The sequence below is a fragment of the Bombus terrestris genome, chromosome 11 (genome assembly GCF_910591885.1).
Source record: "Bombus terrestris chromosome 11, iyBomTerr1.2, whole genome shotgun sequence".
In the NCBI taxonomy this organism is placed as follows: Eukaryota; Metazoa; Arthropoda; class Insecta; order Hymenoptera; family Apidae; genus Bombus; species Bombus terrestris.
The window spans coordinates 16,385,827-16,403,886 of record NC_063279.1 but is presented as its reverse complement, the minus strand read 5'-3'; the positions used below and the strand labels follow the sequence as shown (position 1 = coordinate 16,403,886).

At 29.1% G+C, this 18,060-nt stretch overlaps 2 protein-coding genes across 15 annotated transcripts in view; one reads left to right on the top strand and one right to left on the bottom strand.

The window, feature by feature from the left end:
- Positions 1–262: 262 nt before the first annotated feature.
- Positions 263–15,875, bottom strand: LOC100650854 (lysosome-associated membrane glycoprotein 1). The gene is made up of 5 exons (XM_003399234.4): positions 15,627–15,875; positions 14,029–14,489; positions 9,231–9,453; positions 5,337–5,525; positions 263–680 (listed from the first exon to the last, which is right to left on the bottom strand). Exons 1-5 carry the CDS (start codon positions 15,676–15,678, stop codon positions 541–543), a joined length of 1,065 nt encoding a protein of 354 aa, XP_003399282.1. The 5' UTR covers positions 15,679–15,875; the 3' UTR covers positions 263–540.
- Positions 1,351–18,060, top strand: part of LOC100651610 (negative elongation factor D) — a 48,898-nt gene continuing 32,188 nt past the window's right edge. For 7 of the 14 annotated variants that reach the window (XR_007225780.1, XR_007225782.1, XR_007225781.1 and 4 more), the window contains exon 1: positions 15,877–15,937. Coding sequence is in view for 5 of the 14 variants with exons in the window: in XM_020865557.2 (XP_020721216.2) it covers positions 15,892–15,937 (46 nt within the window). In the remaining 9 variants the exon portion in view is untranslated. Of the gene's footprint in view, positions 2,117–15,876; positions 15,938–16,739; positions 16,896–16,922; positions 17,155–17,398; positions 17,417–17,651; positions 17,829–17,918; positions 18,015–18,060 lie in introns of those variants that run through there. The other 7 variants (XM_048410249.1, XM_048410245.1, XM_048410244.1 and 4 more) reach the window with 7 other exon arrangements.

Sequence of the window (18,060 nt, the reverse complement as noted above, 5' to 3'; positions counted from 1 at the left end):
ACCATATTTTCAAAGATGTAAATATAGATAAATTATTAGAATATGTTTTTGTAAGGTAATTTGTATATGAAATCATTTTACACTAACTGTGAGACACGCGTCACGTATACGCTAAATCATCTGGCGTAGCTGCTACGTCCGGCCGAAAAAGTCCTCGAGTGCAAAGGGTTAATAAAAATAATGATAATAGTAATCAACGTTACATAATAATATTAATAATACCGATAATAACAATAGCGATAATAATAAATTGTACACATTATATATGGTATCACTTTATTATTTGAATATGTAAATAAAAAATTTTATAACTGAAAAACATCGTACACACGATTTGCAATAATCATAAATTTTACATAACTTTATTTTTCTGTTGATAGTACTTCTTAAATATCTTTGAATTGTAATGTTTAAAGTATAATTTTTGAGAAATACTTCTCGTCAAATTTTGCAGTTAACATTACGATACATAATATAAACTAAATAAGGAAATTTCCATTGAATTACACGAAAGAAGTTAAAGATAAAAACATTTTAACATTACATGCTAAGATAACCATGAGCTTGATTTCGACGACGACCAATCAAGTATGCGATCAATACTATAACCACTAATCCTGCCAGTGCACAGCCTACTGCTATTGGTACAACATCCGGTGTATCAAAAGCGCAATCTTTAGCTGAAAATTAATAATAAATATAATTAATAAATATTAGTAACGCTAATGATGTTTTAAACAATAATCATTGCATATTATTTATATTTCTAGCATTTTTCGTATTTTATATTAAATAAAATATATTTTATAACATAATATTGCAAATTATCATTTATTATATGCCTTTATTCATTTGTGGAATCTTGACGTACAGAATGAGACACGGAAAGCGTGAGAATTAACGCAATTTAGAATGGAAACTTGTTTCACGTAATATAAATTTTTGCACCCGAAGACAAAAGATATAATGCATAATTACTAATGCTAATAAAATTGTACTTTTTCAACTCATAATTTCATTTGTAATATAATTTTCAATTAAGTAATATACACTTGAACAAATTTAATAATTATAGTTGAAAAAATATTATTAATTTTCGTTGATTTTGACACGTTTTTACAATTAGTAAGTGAATTTTTATTTTCAAAATCGTTCAAAATATTTTAAGCTTTCTATAACAAACTTTTTAAGAGCAAGAAGCTATTTTTACTGATTTTTCATGTTTTTGATCAATATGGAATGTATAGAAATTTGAGAAACATATCCAAAGACTTTCTCTATAGCGTATCAATTTTTTACATGGGATTCTTTTTCTCTCTACAGTAATGTTATTAACGTAAAGATGAAATGGTAAAACATACCTAGTTATGGCAAAAATAAGACACAAAAGATGTAATTATTAAACACATTGCCCAGAAATTAGAAAGTTGAAAGTCGAGAATTTCTTTATAATCTTTGGATAATCAAAGACTATTATTAATTTTTTCTATAAAAATAAAAGAAAGAAAAGAAACGAAGAGAATTCTTATACACATACAGGCCTTTATGCCACGTGTTGATTTGCACGCGGAGGGTATTACAATACAAATACCCAAATCCACGCCATTCCGCACTACCTGACCATGAACCATTAGACTTTAACCTTACCTTTGCACATGGCCCAACACTAAATTTTCCCCATTACGTAGGGCACTCAGGATCCTCTCCTTACCCCTCAACTCCTACAAACTCAACATATAAAAACTGCGAGCATTCGACCACGAGACTAGTCTTGAGGTTAGGTTGGCCGTGATTTGAACAACTATTTTAATATTTTGTAAATTCGCTACTTTATTGTAATATTGTACTTAATCAGTTTGATGAATAAAAGCATATAAAAATATTAAAGGACAGTCAAGTTAAGCTATTGCTCAGCTCTTCCTTTTTTATCACGACGATTTTACGTGACATTTTGGTGATCCTGCCAGGATTGTGAAAAGTGCTCGTTGGGAAAACAAGGACATCCTACCTACGTGAAAAAGGATTCAACTTGGGCTACAGGTCATCCTCAACGACAAACTCACGATCTACGAATCTGAAGCCTACAACTCGATAACGGATATTCTACGAATATCAGGTAAAGTTTAATTCTTTTGTTCGATATAGACGTTCTATCTTTGACAGCCAATAAAATGTCTAAAGCACCAACAAGTGAAGACAGCGAAATTAGTCTAAAGCAAATACTAGACGCGATACAGAAACAGAACAAAATTCACGCGAGAACTAGCGCCGAAATTCAACAACAAATCCAAATACTAACCGAACAAGCAAGCGAAGAAAAGGCCTCGCTAAAGAAATCGAACTGCTAAGAAAAACAGTTACCGAATTGAAGTTAGGCATTGAAAGTCAGGAAACAATTATGACCAAAGATTTGAATTTGTAACTAACACCACAAAAGGAACCGCGAAATCGAGAAACAGGGATCGTGTACCTGTAGCGAGCGCATCCGAAACAATATTTGATCCTGAAAGCGATAACGATGACGAATACCAAGACTACAATGAACCACGACACCAGACTATGTTATCAGCGAAAGACGCAATAAGATACATTCCAATTTTAAACGGTGACGATGATGTTGGAGTGAAAGATTTCATAAAAGAAGTACGTGCTATGCGAATGCGTTGTTCACAAAGAGATTTGTTATTGAAAGCCTTTAAAGTCGATAAAATAGTAGATAAAGCCGCGCAAAGTATTCGTAACATACCTATTGAAAATTATGCAGATTTACATGACGCTTTGAAATCCAACGTAACAATTCAAGTAACATCTGATGAATACGAAGAACAATTACGCTATTTGAAACAAGGACGTGACGAATCTGTTCAAAGTTTCAATATCCGATTCCGCCGCATATTAAATAAACTTGCGTATGCAATAACTAATAAAAATCCATAACCGATTACACGACGAATAATGATTGAAGCCACCGCGAGAAAAGTAAGTCGAATTTATTTAAAAGGACTTCGACACGACATAGGACGCATACTGTTAGTAAATGAACCATTTTCATTGAGCGAAACAGAAAAGAAAGCCGTCGACATTGAAAGATACCTACGAGAAGAACAAAAGGAATGGAGAAGGACAGGTACTCGATTAACAGTAACGTATAACCGACTTAGTAACAGACCGATACAGACAAGCAACCGACCACTACCTGCCACACGTAATAATCCAATCAACAAAAATGTTTCGTCATTTTCTAAAACGGAACGTATAACATTTGCTGAGCGACAACAAGTAAAATATTTCAAATGTGGTAAATTGGGACACGTTGCACCGCAATGTTAAAATTTTCAATTAACCAACGACAGAAACCTACCACCTTCACGAGTAAACCAGATCAGAACAAGATGAGAAAGAGGATCAACAGCAGCAGGAAGAAACGTTAACTTTGCAGGACCAAAAACAATCTAAGGAGGGGGGTATGTGACAGCGACTGTACCCAAATCCAAGTCATTCCACACTACCTGACCTATTATAGATATTTAAAAATTGATCGATATGTCCCTGATAATAAGACCCGATAAATCTCCTTACACAAATGGATATACAGGTTGGACCAGCTAAATATCTGTCTATTGTTGTATGAAATAACCTCTGATAATAAAGTTGCACTGTTTCAACGAATACGTGTAACGGTAAAAATATTTTTCTCTTAGAGTCATTTTTTTACGAGATTTCAAGATTATTGGTATTTTTCGAATGGAATCATATAGTTATATCTCGTAAAAAAACAAAAAAGTTTATCGATCTTATTAACCATACTGTCCTCCCAATCATTTAATTTTGACACATTATACGAACCATATATAAGACAATCTAATCGGATCAAGACGATTCTCAATACAACCACACTTATTCTGCAGTTTATTATCTTATATCTTAAATATATTATATTATATTATAATATATATGTCGGGTTGGCGTTACGATTAGAGTTAGGGTTAAGGGCGTAAAACGAATCCCTATTGACACTAGACGTGATCATTATGCAATAGAGGAGATATTTACCAGTGCAAACATGACCATGATGGAATTGGACAAGTAATCGCGATAATTTGATACTCGAGAAGCTAATGACGATGATCCTAGGCTCAATAACGAATCCACGGTCAACGGGATGACGAACTCTACTCTTCTTTAGCGTCTAAGTTGTACTCAATGTTAATGTATGGGGCAATCACTACGTATCCGAGAGTTACTTGAATCGTCGTCGAGATCGTACCGGAGAGTGACTCTCCGTCTCGACGATGCCGTCGAGGAAAACTATAATGGGTGGGTCTAAGGGCATGAGATCCTCGGATTCGTCAAAGAAAGCTTTCGTTCCAAAGGTGAGGGAAATTAGCGCTGTTGCTAATTGGTCGATCTCCATATCGGCGTTTTGAAAGAGATGCTAGCCGCCCTTGAGGGGAGGTTGTTGACGGGGGACATCGTTCGTGGAAGATAGGTTTCTCCTATCTTCCCGTAGTTGCAACAAAGACTACTTGTCTATATGAAGGACTTTGCTTGACCAAATCTTAAGATTTATTGCGGGTCCTCACGTTAGCTAAACATATACTGCGGAGGTATGTTGACATCTGGAGATCATCTTACCCGGAGTATAGAATCTGCGTGTGGCGGGCCACGGGACAGAAACCATTGAAATATCCACTGCCACGTGTCGCCACGACTATTTCCTCTAAGAAGAGGTATAGAGTCACTCCGTGCCCCTGTTAGATAAAACGTTCATCCCTTGACCGCGGCTACGCTCGGCGACCGGCCGCCGCCTCGAGCCCAAGCTCACTATCACAAATCTCGAACAATCGGAGTGACATTTGTTTAATCTAAATTACGACATTACGGTATTCCCGAGAATCCAAGGAGAGGTTCCGGTGTTTTTTCATCTCCGACATATATATATATATATATTGTGATTTTGATATTTTTTTATGAATTTCTATAAGTATGTGTATAAATGCACAATCTATAACATGTATGATAAAATGTAAAATCGTTTATGGTACAGAATGTTTACAATCTTTTTGGCTGTGAATAATGCAAAGTAAGCTACGAACATGTGTTGTTGCATTGAAACATATACGTTATGTCCGCTGTGGTTCATTTTTAAATGTCTATTATTAGTAATCAAAGCCTTAATTTTTTTATTTTTCGTTTTTATCTTATTTTGACTGATAAAAGTACTCTTTAATCCTTTTACCAGTAACCTTTTCACTATTTACTATATACTATACAAATAAATTAATTTCTGCATCATATACAATTAAGTATTTTAAATATTTTATACTTATACTTACCTAAACCAAAAACGGTAGAATTATCTACTTTAAATGCTTGAAATTGTAAATCTGATATAGTTAGATATCCAGATGTTTCATTACTGTTATTTTGTCTTAAGTTGAGCGTCTGTTGTTTCAAGCATCTGTAGGAATTTGATACTTTCACCACAAAATTAGGTGCTTTATGCGCCAGAATCACTGATGTATCTGTTAAGAAGGATACACTCATATAATACGGCAAAATACATAGGATACGTAAAGATATAAAAGAATTATATGTATGTACTATGATATAAAAGGATTAACGAATATGTTGTTCAAGTTCTGAGAAATTGCCGTAAAGTTTTCGTATTAACATCTATTACATTACTCAAACTATTATACATACATAATGGATATTTTAAGATTAGATGACCGACCAACATATGGCTCATGTATTCCACGTTTTAAAAAATGTTAACAAATTCATTGTTTTTGATAAAACTCTAATATTTGGCTCTACATTTTACTTTTGAATTACAGTAGGAAAAAGAGAATTCGAATTTTAGAAAATTGTTTTTTGTATTGGTACCATATAATATTCTAAGACTTTTGAATGTGCGCACGTGTATGCAAGTATGTATGTGAAATACATCAATTCTTCATACAAATTTTCTCCGTTTTGAGATATAAATATTTGTTTTTCAGATATATACTAGCAATAAAAGTGGCATTTGATATATGACACTAATATCTTATTCTTGATATCGCAGGCAGATTCTTGTTTAACGAATTAAGAAAGCGTACTTCATTCATGCTGCTTCATTCAACGTAATACTTACAAGTGAAAAATTTTAACAAATCAGATATTATCAGTTTACGCATTTCTTTTCATTAATTCAAACATTTATCTATGACATCGAGAGAAAGAGTAAACGAACGAGAGAAAAAGAGAGAGAGAGAGAGAGAGAACACTCAATACTCAATTTCTCAATTACTAACAAATTAATTATTGAAACTAAACTATTGCATTCTTTAAAATTATATTAAAACCTAAATTCAGGTTTCGACAGTAAGTGTTCAGTAATCACTGTTTTATGATATTTCGTCAATACGTAATAATTTACACACTATCTATCGTATCATATACAAATTGCTGTTATGCTTATGAAGATATTGTGTCCCGAACTATGCAGAGCAAGTTAATTCGCATTCAATCAATATTTTTTGCAATCAGGGATATGTTACTATAATACATCAATTTGTCATCTTGCGTGATACTGTAATTTGAAGATATTTTTTTCTTAAATTGATACATAAAATTATAAAACAGCAAAATGCAATGATGGATATGTTCATTCTCAAAGTCATTATAAAGGAGTATTAAACAGTGTAAGTGGTCGAATAAATCAATTCCTTTTTCTTACATTCTTTTTAAAAACGCATGTTTCAAAGGATTATCTCTTTAGATAGAAATATGAAAACATATACTTATAAAATTAGTGACGATATTGCATTTTCCGTATACTAATATTCAGCATGTAACGCTACAAACAGCAAGGATATACTGTGTAGCAACTAAATCTTTTAGAAACAAAATATTCAAACAAGATATAAATGGTATTAACACACATATTACTGAATTTGTACATTATTATCATTATTCGGAAAGCAGCGAAAACATTGCAGCATTTTCTCCGTTTAAATTGTTGTTAATCCTCATTGTTGGTTATATGAGTTACATGAAAGCATTTGCACATTATTATTAGCGAAGCAATGTACTTGCCAATATTACAAAAATACCAATAAGAAACGTATCGGCAAAACCATGCTCCAAGCGCAACAAAGCAGCACGAGGGTTATTCGCATGAAAAATTAAACAATATTGGCAATAATGGCAATCTTAAGGATGCTTAAAGTTGCTGTATGAGTATATTAGCTGCTCAAGAATATCTGGCTGAATTATAGATCATATATTAAAATATCTGTTATTAAAATTTTAGACGAATTTTTTCTCGTGACGATATTTTTCGATTTCATTTATAGTAAATAAGAAATAATTGAGATCAATTATTTTAGAAAATGCTTATTTCCGAGAAATTTATCTTTACTACATAGAGATCTTATGGTTTATTGTTTAAAAAAAAAAACCGTTCAATTTCCCCACAAAAATCAATCCTTCACCATTTTGTTGTTTATTGAGATATTGAAATTTCCCCAGATAGGACTACATATCAACTTATGACGTAATTACTGCCAATGCTAATTATTCTAGTCAAAGAGGAAATTTTGAAGAGGAATATATTAGAATCAATTTGACGAGATTGGCTTAAAAGTCTTTGTCACGTTCTTCAGTACTAAATATAATACTAAATATAATAAATTGATTTTCTACTTATATTATTTGCTTGAAAAAAATACTCGAATATATCTCTACTTTTCAAGACATGAAAATAAGAAAAACACTTTTTTGTTCCTAAGAATTTAATTCGTAAACATGTTTAGTTACAGAAAAATAATAATAGTAATAAATACTAATAAATAATTTTCGAGATACAAAAGAAAATCAGGATGAAACAAAAATTTAGTGTTATCTACCATCACTTACGAGTGATTCATAGGATTTAGCTAATGCCTTAATATAATATTTACAAGATATGTATTTTGTTCCTTAGTATAAATGAAAAAAGATAATAACATACATACAACTGTATGTATCAAGATAGAGACATTTTAGAAATAAGCGACATACGAACAGATGTTCCACAGAACTACAAGAAAGACAAGAAAGTTTTAAAGTTAAAATATGAAATCTACTTACATACATACATACTTATATATAAATGTACACTCCTGCTCAAAAGTCTTAAAACATGAATTTTTAATAAATTTCTTAATATTTGATAATATTTGGAGATTATGAACTTTAAATTGCATGCATGTTTTAATAAAACTGTTAACTAGTAAGTAGTAGTATATTACATGTAAGTGCATGAAAGGTCGCCACTATCATAGATGGGTTCTACATCTGTGGTTTGAAGATTAGGTTAAGAAAAGTAACATGCAAAACTGACTGTGAAGCAAAGCTTCAAGGTCAAATATTTTTTGTAATATTATATTATGCACATTGGAAAGATTAATCTCATAACAAAAATCACGGACCATAAATGAAATGGTCTCTTAAAACGTTACATACTTTAGTTTCTAAACTGACATTATTCTCAGTGTGTTTACATTTTGTAGCTAGAAAGAACGTAAATAGAAATATCGATTGAAGCACCTATCTTCATGACTTCCAATTCCTCGAATGTTACTTATTGCACGAACAAATGTTTAAAAAAAAAATTAAAAGTCATTGTAGAGGATACAATTTGACATCATGAATGTCAACTACATTTCTTCTTAAGAACTATACTTCTTAACGTACTGATCGATCCACTTCTTTATTCTACACAAAAAGTATGTAGTAAGATGTTTATGCTGTAAACGAAAATCGTTAGTTCCTGAGATATTTATTACTCCCATTGTTTTGTTCTACAAACTTCTAAGTAAAAATATGCATGAAACTATATTCTATACTTCAATTGGTATTACAATCTCTTTCATTTCGTAGAAAGAAATATATGTAGATTTTTTCATATTGAAATATGTTATTTCATTAAAATCAGATGTATCTCACAAACCAGCAGTTTTTTTGGCACAAGCATGTCAATACTTTTTATAAAGAACAACGAATTGAATCGATTCTTGCAATAAAAAACATGATTCTATCAAAAGAAACAGGTTTAAAATTGAATTATTATTCAAACTATTTCAGATTTCAGTTATGGCTTCATTTTGTAATTAAATATATCTTACTAACACTCTCTCATGAATGACTAGAAATGCTTTAAGACATATCAAAATTACATATTAATAATTAAGATCTCTTACTTAGTGTAGTATTTGGAAAATTTGTTGGTGGAAGAATGAGCTCCAAATGATGAAGAGAGTAGTCATTCTCAGTTACATTTCTTATAAAATGCAGTGTCATACTAGCATTAGTTACATTTTTAGAAGACCATTCTAATGTCAAATTTTGTTCCAACTTGCCACAATATCCACTTGCTTTCGTAGTTGCATTGTCTGCTGGTATATCAAATACCTTAAAGAATTTCTGAAAAAATACATTTTTTATTGTTTCAATATTAATATAGTACTAACTGATCATTATAAAGATATTAATAATTATTTTTATATGAACTATTAAATTAAATACAAATAGTTGTGTAAAATCTGAAAGAACTCGTATAATAGGTTGTTGAATTTGTCTTAATATCAGCTACAATAGTATGAAATTGAAAATATATAGTGTCATTTAAAAAAGTCAAGGTGACTTTGACTTTTTATCCCTTTTGAAATTTCTTATCTTTGTACTAATTTTCACCCTATTGGAAGCTGATTGACTTGCATTCGAAACATTTTTTTATCACATTATTGGAAGTGCCTGAAAAATCGTAGCAATAGTTACGCCAAAGATCCTTTATAAGGAGCTGAACTTTGAAGGTTATAACATTACTTCGCATCACGTTAATCAAAGTCAATTAAATATCTAATGAGATAGGACTAGAATTCTTTTTCCTATTATTCGTTAACCAGATTAATCCTATAGAATCGCCGAGACAGTACAAATTCTATTCGACATCTCATTAGGCTGCTCTTAAAATTAGTCCTCGTATTATCAGTACGTCAAAACCGAACACTATATCACTATATAAAGATATACTAGTATTGATAATATACTACAAGCCACAACACTTTGAATTTACAATACATGTAGTAATGTCTCCGAATGAATTGCGTCCAACTATTCCAAAATCTAACATTCAAAACCAACAAATTGACATAAAAAGGATTTAGTTTCAAAAATTTTTTGCCTTTGTGCAATTTCACAAAACATTTTCATCAATTTTAAATTTACCTCAATGAATAAATCTATTTCAGTTCAACTGTTTAACAATGTGTGGTAAGACGTTCACTACGAAATTTTACTTAATTTTCATAGTTGCTGTTGCGAGACATTTTTTGAAACGACAAAAATGCGAGGTTTACCCCACACCACGAAACTCGTTACATATGAAATGAAACAATATAAACAGATATCAATACCTTTTTTACAAAAGTGTTGCATCTTTGCATTCTCACTTAAGATTAATTTTCATTGAATATAATATTTTATTAATTTAGATCATTAAATAATACCTGTTTCGATATAAACAATTACCAAATGATGGATATCTTTAATTGCACAATAAGCGTTCAATAAAATACTCGTTTAGCTCACACCATGTACGATGTTCGTTGCCACAATAACCAAGACTGTTTTGGTTTCCAGAGTCTAACATAAATATTCTAAATAAGAAGTAGATAGTATTCAAACGATATTAAAGATGATTAAAACGTTTTTTCTACAATGATATGGAACATTCACCTTTTCAAATGGCTTTGATATAATTTTTTTAGCCAATATTGTCAATATCAAAAAAAATTTAGCAATAGTACATTAATAACTTACTTAGGAAATCTTTCATTTACTGTATAAAAAGGTATATCAATGTGTATTAACATTAGCGTATCTTTTTCTGTCAATTAAGAAATCTCTGAAAATATGATCTTAAAGAAAATCATTTCTTCATAACAATATATTGTCCCTTCAAGAAAAATACTTCATGCTTTAACAATGTGCAATGGAAATATTGGTAGTGTTGAGTTTGGGTGAAAGACTAGTGTATCGCATCGCGGTAAACACGTTAAAATGGAAACCACGAATTTTCACTGATTATGATTACCTTCCAACCTGCGAATTCGCGGACAAACACAATTTTTATGTGGAAAGAAGACCCATAAATGGGCAATGGATATTTTCAAGATAAATGTTGACTTCAAGAGAGGCAGATCCGATGACCTTGACCTTTACTTTGATATGTGTTATCAAGGACACCTCCTTTATTAACGCTCAAGAACTTTTAGCTATCGCTCGTTATTGTTTATAAAGTTATTAATTATTAAATATACGACACAAAAGAGATCCATTTTGCAATAAAGTTGATATATGTATGGCGTAACATTTGGTTATTATTGAATGAAAAATTTATTTAAAACTTTAACACTTAAAATAAAAGAACGTAACCTAACTTAATCTGTCCTTAGGACAAGTTTATTTGAATTTAATTCAATAATCAGTTAGATTATGATAGGTTAGATTATTTCAAAATGAAGGTACAATGTTGAAGTTCCAAATAAATTTTTCATTCAATGATAACCAGATATGAATTTATTGGCAAAAGCTTGCAATTACTATTTAAATAATATAATATACTATTGGTGAAAGAGATATACTAACGTCGCAAATTGAAGTATTAAATGATGACAATTAAACTAATTGCATCTATAAAAATAGTTTGAATATTAGGTTGCCAATGTCATTTGTAAGTTAATCTGTAAAAGTTATTTGTAATATATATTTGCATTATTTGCAATATGTATAAAAGGTAGCAAATTGTATATTTTTAAAACCCCCCCTTCCAAATGGTATGTTATAAACAATTTTCTTAAATATACTATAGCACAAAGAATTCCTAATTTGACTCACGAGTTGCTGCCTAGTTTGATTTTCGAGATACATATGTATGTTTTAACATCTGATTAATTTTTGCAGGTATAATCTCGCTATATTTCTTCCACCAGTAGTATAGTATGTACCAAATTATAGTGAAACCTCAAATTAAAATATCAAGAAGCAGCATCGAGTGACATCTTTGGTTCCAGGGCCACTGAGAATCATACATTATATTCTATTTTAAGGATTTATGCAATAGTAATGATAATGATTTATGACTGACGATGTTCCATTTACAATTAAAAAGACAAAAAAATATTTCTTATTACTTCAATAAATTGAATAACGAGTAAAAGATATTATAGTACAAATATAAATTTGGTAATTATATATTTTGAGTGACTTTGATTATATATTACAAAGGTCAACATTTTGAATAATTTCATTTATACATATAACTGTCGCTCGACTTTAGTTTCCGAAATATAGTTGAATTTGTACATATACAAGGTGTGTCCTCTAGGATTAATCACTAAAAATGTATGAGGTTATAACATATATGATTCATTTCAAATTTACAATAAGAACTCCGAATCGAATCTTGAGTAATGAAAAAGCTAGTCCGAGCCCGGCCGATTTTTACCGATCTAATTCGAATGTATCGGGTTAACCGTGGCGATCGAGCTATCCGACTTGATTAAGCTACTCGAATATTCGTATGCCTTGGGTTCCAGCCCGAGCTCGCCCGAATTTCACCAATCTTACCAACCAGTAATTTCGGGTACTTGCACATCTTTATTAATCACTATTTTTTAAACATTTCCGATAATCTGCCAAAAAAATGTTCTGGACAAAAGTTAATGAGTTTCGGGTCCGCCGCATATTTGGATATTAAAAATATCCAAACAAATTTTTTCAATGAAAAGCCAGTCATCTTGATTTTTTTAAATGCCATCATATATGTATTCTGAACTTTACAAAGTTATAGCAGATGAATTCAATGACTTACTATAATATGATCTTGAATTCAGAAATTTAGGTTCGATCAACAACTGTAGTGTATGATACAAAATGGTATTATCGTTATCGTTGGATTTATTTAATAATCTTAAAGTTATTTTGAATGTATAATTTGATCGAAATAATATAATTTTCCATATTAACATTTCTATTGATTGAACCTAAATTTCTGAATTCTAAGTCATTGTAAGGTCATGACATAGTAGTTCGTCCAATTTGTCTTCATAACTTTAACTCTGTGAAGTCCAAAATATATGGCACCATTTCACAATAATCCTGATATTTCATAAAATAAATTTTTGGAAACTTTTATGTTTATATATATATATAATAAATATGTATATATTTATTTATAATAATATTTATAATAAAAAATATATATATCAATTGTTGGTTATATAATAGATAAAAGGAGATAAGTACAGTTTATATAGAATTTTATAGTACTCTAGTATTAGTACTAATTAGAAAAATTGCAACTATGATATTAGAAAATGCAATTACCAGGTTATTAAAGCCCTATTACCGACGAAACAAAAATTCTGCTATACATATATCCAGCACAATGTTACTTGCGAAGTCAATATAAAATCGATGAGATTTGCTGTTTCTCCTTTCTACATTATTCCTATAAAATTGTATATAAATTATAATTACTTCTTTTTTTCTACTATCTAACCCAAACTAGTTGCCAACCCAATAATATGAAAAATATTTTGGTGTATATATTGGAGACTAAAGTCGAACAATAGTTATATGGGTAAATGAAATTGCTCAGAATAATGATCTTAATAACATATGTCAGAATCAATGAAACCATTAACGTGTGGCCTTGTTTATATAAACATAATTAACATAAATATTAAATTATACTTAATTAACATAATTTACAATATAAAACATATTGCCTTTGCATCTTTGTACAGCCCTGATTCATTTATCCCTATATCTAAACATGTTCATTTCATACCAAATTGATTTTATGACCTCGCTATACTGTGGTGAGAATTATATATATATATATATAAATATATATTATATATATTCTAATTTGTCATATACCATGATAATGTCTAAATAATATAATATATTCTGCACCTAAATAATACAAACCGTTTTGTTGTCATTAACATAAGAGATATTAAACTCCACAGACATCTGTACTACAATACAGGCTTTGTCTGTTCCATTACCAACTACCCACTTCCCAGCAGTATCAGAAGACAATGTAGAATTTACTGTAGCTTGTATAACTGCTGGGTTAATTGCTGTATGTAAAATCTGTTTCGTAGTTGTTTCATTTCTATAACTTAAGGTGGCTGATGTATCTAGTGACACAGCAGATGATTGGTGATCATTAGAAATAACTGTACGAGTTTGGATAGGACTTTGAGTCGTTAAAACCTCTTCTGGCTTTAATTTATTTTTGTTTGTGTCTAAAGGAGCTGACACAGGTATCAGGGAAAGTATCTTATTTGATGGAACATTTGTTTCAAAATGTTGCTCATTTTGTAAAGATGTTCCATTAGTGAGAATACCTTCATTTTTAGATAAAATATTTTCTTGACCTTCACCTGTTGTAAAATTGAAATATAATCAAATTAATTGAACACATTTACATTGACTTCTAAGTTAATATAATAAATTGGATATACATAATTTCATCATGCTAATATTCAGAACATTGTATAATTTGTGTACATGCACAGTGCATACATGTTTTTAATATATGTTCAAAACTATGATCTCTAACTAAAATGTTGCTTATTTATGAAGTTGAGCTCTATATGAAGTCTTGAAAGTTGTTTCACATAAATACATTTCCAATATCCCAATTTTTCTAGACTTCCTTTAATATTTTATATCAATGATACTGTTTGGGTTAGAGCATTTAAAATGCTTGTAAAATATCAACTATACAACAAGCTTTCAAAACTTATTAAAATAACCAAGACCTTTGAGATTTTCGAAACTTCCAAGACTTCTAAAATTTTCAGGAGATTTATGGTACTGAATTTTATTCAATGTAACACATATTTTTATCCACATATACATATTTGATACAATTTGACTTAATTGACAACTCATCAATATAGATCCTTAATCCTATGAACATCGTTTAGTGTTTGATATACATATAATAATAAAAGAGTTAAGAACTATAAATAATAAAAACTTATGTAAATACGAATTGCCAAAATCTTTGCTTGTATCAATATTTTAGTTAGATTAATGAAATAATATAATTTTATTTCTAAACTATAACATACAAAATTTATTGCAGGAAATATAAGAATAATACAAACTATATTTCGAAATATTAATTTAAGTAATATTTTTATCTGAATTTTTACATAGAAAATAATTTATTTGTTAAAGTAATTCTTATTAATTAATTAATTTGATAATTTTAAATATCTTATTATTATAGCTTTGATTTCTAAAATTTTACCATAAGTTACAATATTTTATCACAAGACAGTATGTTGTATTTAATATCGTAAATACGTTAATGAGAAATAATGTATAATAAAGATAATAAAATTAAAATTAAACCATAAATCTACAGCTGATGTAATTTTGTAAGAAGAGACCTTATAAGTTATATGTGTTTCAGGGAAAAGTAGAAACAAGAAATATAATTTCACGATACATAGAAAATGTTCATAATCCTCTGCAGAAAAAATAAAAGTGTATTTGAAAATTCATACCCAGAACGTGGAGTGCAGTAAAGCAAAGGAGTAGTAAAAACTTTGACATCATTAGAAATTCCAAATTTGCTAGAAATAAGCAAAATCCACTAAAAATTTGAATGTTTATAACTATTATGAATATTAGACACCAATATCAGTTAACGCAAAGTATGTGAAAATACACCGCGTATGACGACACAACGTAAATGTCGATACAATTCTATGCTCTGTAGTTCCTTGAAAATGTTATTCACAAACACATATTGGACAGACTAAAGTACATATGTATGTGTTTTCATTAAGGGTTGGTTCACATTATTTCGAATTAGGTACGTTCTTTTAACATACAACACAAAAGTGAACTAAAAAATGATCTAAACTTATTTACTTTATTATTAAGCAAAAAAAGGTATTATTTATATATTTTTAATAAAGTAAAATCAATAAATATATTAATCTAGTCACGAGTGTATACACACGATCATCGGTCTAATAACTAACTACATATATCGTAAACCATATGTTTTCAAAATGTTTTAATTTAATGCTATATTTATTAGAATAACTTACTTTCAATTCTATTAAATTTTTATATAGTTTGTAAAACTACTTTTCTAAAAGGTATATGAATTGATAAAATTTGATTAAAATTTAATTGAATTAGAATCAATTATGTTTCTTGTGTAAAAAGAATTATTTGTTACCATAATATAAAATTCTATACAAAGTAAATCCGACCTTCGACAATTACTATTATACATTTCATATAGTTATATAATTATAATGACTGGTAATAAATTGAGTACCGAAACGATCCTTAATGTATAATTGTGTTGTGTACATTCTTTAATTGAGCAGTATTTTATTTACATGTTCTTATGCTCATACTATATATATTTTATTTTCTATCTATGTAAAATATGTATATGTATATCAAAGAAGAAATTTTCTCTCTGGTAATATATATATATATAATACACGTAGATACATATGTGTGCACATTATATTACAATCAAGTATGCAATCATGTACTTTATACGAGAAAAACGGAGGATGATTCAGCTTTTATGTTATTGATACATGTATGTGTATAATTTAAAATTTAAATAAATGAACAAAAAGACTGAAAAATCTACCGTTAGTAGTTTGTCATCATATCATTAGAGAACTGAAATCTAACCCACGCTTCCACTTAGTTTCCCAATACATATGTGGTTTGTATTTCTTCCTTGGTAGAATCAACGACAATCATATATATGATCATGGTATTAACTACAAAGTATATAGGTAGTAGTATGATGTATTTGCAAACTTTAAGTATATCAGTACATGAGAATTTTCTATTATGAAAGCTTTTCATTGTTACATGAAGTATAAAAAAAACACAATTTCTTTTTTAAAACATTATATTAAAAAGAAACATTTAGTATGAGTCTTTAGCTCAATATATTACATGTTTATCTATATTATTTGTCTATATTTGTATTACGTATTTATAAAATACTTACAAATATTTGTGCGTTAAATCTATCATAACAAATTAAAAGTAAGTAATCTTCATTAAAAAGAATAAAATATTTCATAGTTTTTATGGAAGTATTAACTAAAATAAATATGTTGAATAGTTAACCTATCTTTAGCTTTAAAATTTCTATGTATATACAAAGATTACATATTAATATATAGGTTAAGATACCTACATATTTAGTAAAGGAATACTACATATATAAAATATGTACATCTTTCATTCGAACTAATGTTGCTAATTAATATACTGCTGAGATTTTATTTTTAAATATTATTGCATGGTTGTACTATCTTATTTACAATAAAGGTTTAGATTTCGTGAAAAAAGAATTATATAAACAAAACTTGTACCAATAATTTTCATGAAAATATATAATTGAGAGAGAGAGAGAGAGAGAGAGAGATTTTTAATCTATTTTAAATAACTAGACATTAATACTTTATAAAATTGATAACAATATATAAATATCAAAATAAATCTTAGGTTAATTTTTACAAAATATATACAGATGGTCACAAAAAGATTCAGATACTGCGTATTTTTAGTTTCTAAGCTGTATATTTTTAGTAGACATTCAAAGACCAATAAAAATTACTGTTATACTATACTATGAAGATAACAAGAGAAAAAATCTTTTGAGTTATTGTTTATTGTTGTCTGTATATTACTGAATAATACTGAATACTGAAAGAGTGAGAATTTTTGTCATAGAAAGTTTCAGACATAAGATACATACTTGTAAAGTTGCAAGTGTGCATTATTTTTGTTATCAATCTGTTCAGAATAAGTCGCAAAAGTTTGAAATTGAATATTTATATTTGCTTTTTATACATGATTACCATGTAAAAAAATATAACAAATTAATTTTGTAAATTGTGGTACATATATTTCATAATAATTTAGTTTCAATTATAGTATTTTCAA

What these genes read in the sequence shown, in the direction of transcription:
- LOC100650854 (XM_003399234.4), bottom strand. Translation starts at nt 15,678, where the DNA reads ATGATGTCAAAGTTTTTACTACTCCTTTGCTTTACTGCACTCCACGTT. An exon ending in TACTGCACTCCACGTTCTGG is followed by an intron (nt 14,490 to 15,626) that starts GTATGAATTTTC and finishes ATTTTACAACAG; the next exon opens with GTGAAGGTCAAGAAAATATT. An exon ending in TTCTACCGTTTTTGGTTTAG is followed by an intron (nt 681 to 5,336) that starts GTAAGTATAAGT and finishes ATTAATTTTCAG; the next exon opens with CTAAAGATTGCGCTTTTGAT.